General features: G+C 33.7%; 1 protein-coding gene across 1 annotated transcript; it reads right to left on the reverse strand.

Annotated features, from left to right (window-relative positions):
- Positions 1–218: 218 nt before the first annotated feature.
- On the reverse strand, positions 219–5801 carry LOC124832938 (protein NARROW LEAF 1-like). The gene is made up of 6 exons (XM_047307280.2): positions 5589–5801; positions 4309–4809; positions 4026–4169; positions 2643–2883; positions 2047–2547; positions 219–974 (listed from the first exon to the last, which is right to left on the reverse strand). Exons 2-6 carry the CDS (start codon positions 4795–4797, stop codon positions 541–543), a joined length of 1809 nt encoding a protein of 602 aa, XP_047163236.1. The 5' UTR covers positions 4798–4809; positions 5589–5801; the 3' UTR covers positions 219–540.
- Between the last annotated feature and the right edge of the window lie 2203 nt (positions 5802–8004).

An 8004-nucleotide genomic window follows, 5' to 3' on the forward strand; every position in this document is an offset into this window, starting at 1 on the left:
TATAGACACTGACTAGACATAAAATAAGTTGAAGTAGAAAGATGGCTTATTCAGAAGAGATTGAAGTTTGGACATAGAATAAAGGCTTGAAACTTGGGGAGATAGGTTGCAACTTTGGTTTCAAACAAGGAATTTATTCAGAACACTTTGATAACCAATCCAATAAAAAAAATTCTTCTGAAATTATCCCAATTTTATATTTTGCTGAAAAGGGGAAGTAACACATAAAAGTCCAACTCAAGCCATCCGTTCATCAGAATATATAGGTAATTGTCAGTGTGATAGAATGTGAGCTAGCAGTTAACTGGCAAAGTATGCACACGTTAATTCAAAAGTGACATACTTTAGTTCAGAATTTCAGGCATTTTCAGAAAGTAAATGGCCCTTCAAGACCATAAATGATTGCCCATAGTCACATCATTGACAATTTTCAGAGCTGCTAAGCATAAACACACACCACAGTGGTCATAAACAACACATTCCGGAGTGATTAAACTTATAAGTCAGTTCTTTTTCAGCTTATGAAAAATAATGTTTGTTTCACTGAGGCTCCTCAGTACTAGTTGAGGCTTCAGAGCGCCTTCTCTTTGCCTCATTGTCACCAAGCTGCAGTGAAACACACAAATCTTCATCACAGTTATTCCTCAATGAAGATAAATTCTCTGCTGAAATTCTGTCATGTATGCTGTTCTTGTGCAACGGAGACCGACCGAAGAAGCTCGGGATGAACTGGTGTTCGATACTGGGACCAACCTTGATTCCATCTTCTATATTAAATTCAGTCTCCATGATTGATGGCTTCATGTCTTGGCTGCTTGGTGCAACTCCTAGAGGAATAGACTGAATTTGAAGACCAAGAGGCTCATATTTGTCCTCACCTTTCTCTTTTGGAAGCATGCCATCAGGAGGTGAAGAATCACCAACAGTAGAGCCTATTACTGTGGTTGACACAGTTCTTTGTTCTTGTACTGCCACTACAAGAAATAACAGCAGAAAACAATCCTAATCAATATAAAAAGCAATCTTTTCAGACCCGTCTCCATATTATTCCTACATGAATTGTGTCCATATTTTAACACCATCTTCATTGTAAATAAGCAGTGCCACAGTAATATAGTATCCGGTCTTAAGAAAATGATTTGTCTAGTTGGTTTTAGACATGCAAAGAAACTAACCCTATTAAGGCCATCAATATACCTTCAAGCACCACTGAAATTACCGTCAATACCACCAGATGTTTTTGTGGGCTTCTTTTAAGCTCAATTAATATAAAAGTACCTTTGGTATTCATAATCTATGATATGCTGATACTTTAATTTGTGTCATATAAATGTATCCGACATATATTTGTATCTGATATTTTAGGATAATCTACTAATATTTGTTAAGAACCCAGAATTGAAAAGAGAAAAAAGAGTAATATTCTTTATGGTATAATAGATTGTATAGACTGAAAAGAACACAAAAATAGGAGAGTCCTCTCTCCTCCAAGGGTTTCCCCTTGGTGCTAAAGCTCAATCTACAAAATTAACCAAAAGTGCTCTGCATTTCAGGACCCCCCAACTATATAAAGGAAGTCTCTCTCACCCCACCAACCTAACTAACAACTTCTTTCATGCACACATTATATCCTATCAATATCCCATATTTTAGAATACTTTATCCATATCTGATACTTATCAATGAAACATCTAATTTATAAAGCACTAAAACTTTTATGATAATAATGATTTATAATATTTGATTTCGACAATACATGTGATTTTAGTTTGGATTCCCACAATTGCAATCATATATTTATCATGTTTTTAAGAATTTGTATACATTTTTCAACATGTATATATTATGTATCATATCTTATTGTTTCCAAAATAAACATATAGGGTGTATGAGATATGCATCATATCTTGTACTTGTATTGTATCCATGCATCATACGTGGGAATAAACCACCCTAAGGTAAATTTAATCCCATATTTGAAAATGATAAATTTAAAAGAGAAAAAAAATAGAGGAACCCTAAACTATTAGGAAAGGAGTGAAAAACCTCGAAGTCCTTCTTCAGTGGTTATCAAATCAAGTTCAAGTAGATTGAGAAGTCGCCCTAGATCCACCCCACTAGTCCAATTCTCAGGAGGTTGCCCAACTTTTAACTTAAGGCGGCCCCTGTTAGCAGTTCCTCCCCATATTATCCCAATTGGCTGTGGTTTCTCACCATTGTCACCTTTTAACATGATGAGGCTTCCACTATCTCCTTCAAGGTCAAAAGTTTGTTGGTTCTCACCGACAACAAGAAGATCCGTAAGAAAGCATATGCCTTTCTCATCATTGTACTCTAGGGCATAAGCCAAAACAACTCCTGCAGTCAAGCCGGAGCTTCTTCCAACCTTCACAACTTGTTTTCCAATAAGGCTATTGATTGGAGCCTGTAGGTCAATTATTTTCACATCACCAATATCTCCAACGCCCCTCACTGAAGTAGTAACAGTGAGCATATCAAAGTCATCAGCAAAAGGAATGAATGCACCATCAGCTCTCACAAAAGTCTCTGCAAGAAAAACACATCAAGATGAGTGACGGACTGTGGAGCGTAAAAATGTAAGTAACCCAATTAAATCAATCAGAATCCTAAAACTGCGTTACCTGGATTTATTCCAGCAAATATGCCATACCAAAGCTCATCCGTTATAAATGAAGTTGCTCTCTCTACTGCACCAAGATAAACCCCAGGCCCCAAAGTTGGTGGAAGAGGATGAAACATCTTTTGATTTGGATAGTCTAGATCAACTGCTACATGACGGTTTGTGAGAAAACCAACTTGTCGACTGCCTGTTTGGCTTTTCACGATGGCACCCAAAGTTCCATATGTCTCTTGGTTTGCCACCTGAACTAAGAAAGTAAGTGCTTAGAGGCCAATATATTGATCAAAAGAAGCATACAGAAATTTGCTACTAGAGATGCTTCCATGAACTGCACTAATTTCTGAACAAATCAAAAGAACTGTTATTGCATAACAAGAGAGCTATTTTATGATAATTATGGATGACTTAGAATGCTGACATTCAGCTCCCTTAAGATACAATGCATGCATTGGATGCAATACAATTATTCTAAAAATATATAGGATATGATACATCTAATATACATATTAAAAAATGTATAAAATTTCAATTATATAATTGCAATTCTGCAAATCCAAATTAAAACATACTTATACTAAAGTAAATTATAAATCATTGTCATCACAAATTAATTCCTATGATGTACTACTAGTCTTATTGTCATCATAAATTATATAAGAATAGTACTACCACCAATCTCATTTCTTTCTTGAAGCCATTCATATACAGAACAATTTCCAATTTTGGTTCATAAAGGGGTGGTCTTTGGATATATCTACACTATATATAAACATATTTCCTATTGTTGTACTGGATTTATATAAATGCTTAAAGCCTTGAATTTCACATACAAATATCACTAAAGAATTGGTATTTCATAGGTTGGGATTATGTGGTATGGATATGTCATACAAATTAAATTGAAAATCAAGGGGATTGAGGATCATACTAATTTCACTCTTAAAATATCTCAAATGATTGCTTTCATAGACCAACAAAATGTCAAGGTCTGTATTTCTGGTTTTCCAAAATTTATTGCTAATTCAGGCCATAGAACTGGCCATAGAAAGTCCAATAATGAGATTAATAAAGGACAGGTCCAATTAAAACATGATTAAAGTCAGTCTTCAGAAAACTTAATATGTTTTGTTGAATTTGCAAGATTAAACTGCAAAGCTAGACTCCCGCAGAAAAGACTCTGACCACGACAAACCTCCAAAGCAAATGAATAAGTTCTTTGATAAAATTAAAGGATAGTAGTTACACACTGTGGTTTCTAAATGAAAATGCTAAAAGTGCTCCTTTAATCATCACATATATGCAATAGTAATTGACTCAGCTAATCTTTTGAAAACTAGAATGGTCCTTCCACAGGAAAAAAATAACTAAGAAATCCCAGAAACACCTGAGATCCTGAACCGATGTATGGATCACCCCCACGCAACTTATCTACAATCTCTGTGTACAGCTGTTCTTTTGGAACTGGCTCAGGTGCACCGAAATAAGAAAACTCCACCACATCCACATCACACCATACTCCACCAGGGCCCTGGTTCAGAAATTAAAAATTGATTTTAACAGCATCAGTAGGCACTAGAGAACAACTTAACAGCTATTCATGATACATTTATAAATATTTCAAACTCCAAATTTGAATCAGGGAGGTTCAATTGAAAATCTTTGAGAACCTCAAGAGCAGTAGGTAGGCACTGGATTGGACTTAGCCATTGCTTGTGAACTTTCCTGGAAACAAACACTAGAATGGCAGGAATGTCTGTTAATACACCTTGTCGTATGCGAAAACCAATTGCTGTTCCAAGGCTGTAACAACGCAGTATCTTGCTGTGAAATGCCCTGATTGTCATAAGTTCAAGTAATGTGGTGGCCTGATGCCCCTTTGGCAGCCGACCAGGGGTTTCAGGTAGCACCCCCTTTTGTAGGTTTAAAAAGTAGTTTGCTCTTTCTTCAGCAGCATCATTCAAGCGGCTTGGCCATGAGAAGTAAGCAGCACTGCTCTCACAATGCTGTCCAGCTGAAGCAAAGGGTTGAAGCGTCGGTGGGCTAAGGGAAGGCAGATTGGAATGACTGCAACAGTTTCTTTCAAGATCCAAAGCAGATTCTTCTGAGGGAGTTGAACCAGAGCAACGGCTTCTCATGTTTAGCCTGGTGCGCTCCATCTTTCGATTAACCTGAAGTGATGTTTTATTTAAACAAAAGGGCGTGAATAGAACGCAAAAAATAAAAAAAAGAAAAAAAATCCAAAAAGAAGAAAAATATAACACTATATATATAATGTCTATGTTCAATAATGTGGACGAAACTAATATTGCATTGAATAAAACTTAACCACACCACATAATCAGAAAAACATGCAAGAGTGATAGACACTACCATGAATAACATCAACAAAAAGCTTGATATTCTCAACTCAATATAAGAAAACAAAATCATTTATCAATGAACAAGCCACAAAATTAAAACATTTAAAACCTGACAGAAGAATGAGAAAATAAAAAGTATTAATCTCACATTCGGGAACACGCAAAATTCATGGATGACAAAATGGGACACGGAACAAAATCTGCCACCCACATCCCTTCCAACTCTCAGATTCGAGCAAATGGAAATTTTAAATTCAGCAACACCATGATGACCAACAGCAACAACAACAACAATTATACAAAAATAAAGTTTCAACCAACGAAACAGAGCAAAAGAAAATGTTTCAGGTCCAAGACACTTCATCCATAAAAAAGAAAAAAGCTCGAGTTTGTATTCCTCCAACAGACAAATCAAGGTCCTAGGACCACAAAAGGCATGTCCTTGTTCTATCCCCAGCTCAGTCTCTAAAAGTCTCAACAAGGGCACTCTTCAGTTCAACAATAAAACCCATAAAGCAAAGATTTTTCAGATTTCCACACAACCCCAGTTACCCCAAAAAAGAGGGGAGAGAGAAGGAGAGAGATACCAGTTCAGGAGCAGAGTGGAAACTGGAAGAGCCTCATTGAGACGGCTAGTTCACCCAAAAGGGTAGATGGAATGAGAATCTGCAGAAAAAGTTGCAGAATTGTGAGGGTGTTTGAACGGTGCAAAGTGATGATTGCAGTTCAATCCCATGAAGCTGCATAGGAATGGGGTAAAAGTAAAGTAAGCTCAGTGTCTCTGTATAGTGTGTATAGTATCGTTGATGTGTGCGCGCGTGTCTTATTTTATTTTCTGTGACGTTTTAAAAAAATAATGATGGATGTTGAATTATTTCTCCCTTTATATTCTTTTATTAATAACTGAATTTTAGAGATTTATTTATTTTCGATGTAAAACTAATATGAAAAAATTTGAAAGGAGGACTAAATTAATCATTTACTTATTCAAGCGTGTTTCAAATAAGATTATATCTACAAAATTGTTGTTGCATTGTCTTTGTTTCTGATGACGGAAATTGACCGAGTACAGAGATAAAAATAATCAAATATTAATGCAAAAAAAAAAACATTAAAAATAATACAAATTTCTTTTGAAATTTTTTTCTGCAGTATCGCGAGAAAAAAAATCCTAAAACTCAACGTATTTTAATTCAACCATGTAAACATAGGAGTAAAATAATCAAAAAATTAATATTAAAATATTAAAGAAATAAATAAAATCAAATTAATATATTTAAATTTTGATAATTTATTTTAATAGAATTTAACTAGAGTTTACATTTTTAAAATTTTGTTAACTAAATTACTTTCAAAATTTTATTTTATAAATTATGTTCCTACTAATTAGATGGCAAAAGTATCCATTTCCGTAGTTATTTGCGGATAAAATTTGTAAGAATTGAGAAAAATTTAATAATTAGGAAATAAAGTGGTTTTAAGATTGAGTATTATTGTTTGGTAATTTTGTGTTTGATGTTTAGGTATTTCTTAGAATTATAATTTGCTTTATTAATTATTTAATGTTATTATTACTTAATTGTAATACATGATTGGTATGTTGTTAATTTGGTGATTTGTGTGTGTGTGTGTGTGATATTACTAAAGTACTGTGTTGACCTATTGATAGAAAGGTGATTTATAATTAAATGAGTGTGGATTCAATTCTAGGAAGAGAGAGAGTTCATAAAACCTTTTTTTTTGTTTATTATTTTGCCTAGAGGGAAAATAATCTTTACACTTTATTAATTGGTGTATAAATTAAATAACGGGGTGTAGGAAGTAAAAACATGCAATTTAAATTAAATAAAATAAAAGAGATAAGTGCTCAACGTGGGAGAGAAAAAAAATAGAGATTTGGATTTAAAAATATGTTATTTTAAGTGAGGGAATATTAGAAAATAAGATTTGGGTGATTTATAAATACTAATATATAGGAAAAAGGGAGCATTTGTTAAAAAACTCTAGAAACCTGCATCAAATGAAAAAGAGAGAGTTAGGGAGAGAGAAACGTTTTCTAGAAGGGAGGCAAAGGAGCTGCAGAAAACATTAATGTAAGGAGAGGTTTGTGGTGTTTTTGGAGTATAGATAAAATCCTAGAATTGGCCAAGGTATGAGGAAACTCTTTGTTTGTTGTATGATATATGTTCTTGATTATTAAACTTTGTTTTGATGCATGTGTACATGATTATGGTTATTATCATTTGCTATTATGGTTGTGTAAGAGTTTGTGTATGCATGGGGATAGAGTTTATGTTAATATTTGTGATGAGTTTTACTTATAAATGTATGTATGATTTTTGTTGGATTATTCCATAATAGGGTTTGATACTAAGGGAAAACAAAGTTATGATATTTGGGGGTTTTACCATACAAATATATGTTATAAAAGGGTATGATAATCATATGTAGAATATTGGGTTTGTTAGGATGACTCAAGTGATGTAATGTATGTATTAGAGTTTGTTTATAAGAGTATGTGAAGCTTAAATGCATGCATGATGTATTGGGTATGTTTTCTATAACGCCCCAAATTTAGGGTGTCACGAGTTGTTACAAAAACCAATAAATTTGAAACTTTTATCATAGCGCACAAACGTACTTTTCAAACATCTCATTAATTAAACATGCATAATTTATTAAAAACATAATAGTTCCAAAATCCTTATCCAACTATATTATTCAAAAATAATGAAAATAACGAGTGAAATAAAGAACTCAAATTACATTTTCTCAAAAGCTCAAACACAATAACTTTCAAAGAAAATCTCAAGTTTGCCCTGTCATCTCTCGAATCTATCATGTCTCAACAACATTTGCAATATCATCTGCTCACGTATAACATATTATATGATCATCGTCGATAATATCATTCACAACACAAACACGAAGATGTATAGGGTAAGCTACCGATAAACAATCATAAAACAAAATACTTACATACTGATTATATTAACCATAATC

The sequence above is a fragment of the Vigna umbellata genome, chromosome 3 (genome assembly GCF_029865625.1).
Source record: "Vigna umbellata cultivar VRB3 chromosome 3, Vumbellata_1.0, whole genome shotgun sequence".
NCBI lineage: Eukaryota > Viridiplantae > Streptophyta > Magnoliopsida > Fabales > Fabaceae > Vigna > Vigna umbellata.

What these genes read in the sequence shown, in the direction of transcription:
- LOC124832938 (XM_047307280.2), bottom strand. Translation starts at nt 4,797, where the DNA reads ATGGAGCGCACCAGGCTAAACATGAGAAGCCGTTGCTCTGGTTCAACT. An exon ending in GCCTACCTACTGCTCTTGAG is followed by an intron (nt 4,170 to 4,308) that starts GTTCTCAAAGAT and finishes TTTCTGAACCAG; the next exon opens with GGCCCTGGTGGAGTATGGTG. An exon ending in ATTTGCTGGAATAAATCCAG is followed by an intron (nt 2,548 to 2,642) that starts GTAACGCAGTTT and finishes TTTTTCTTGCAG; the next exon opens with AGACTTTTGTGAGAGCTGAT.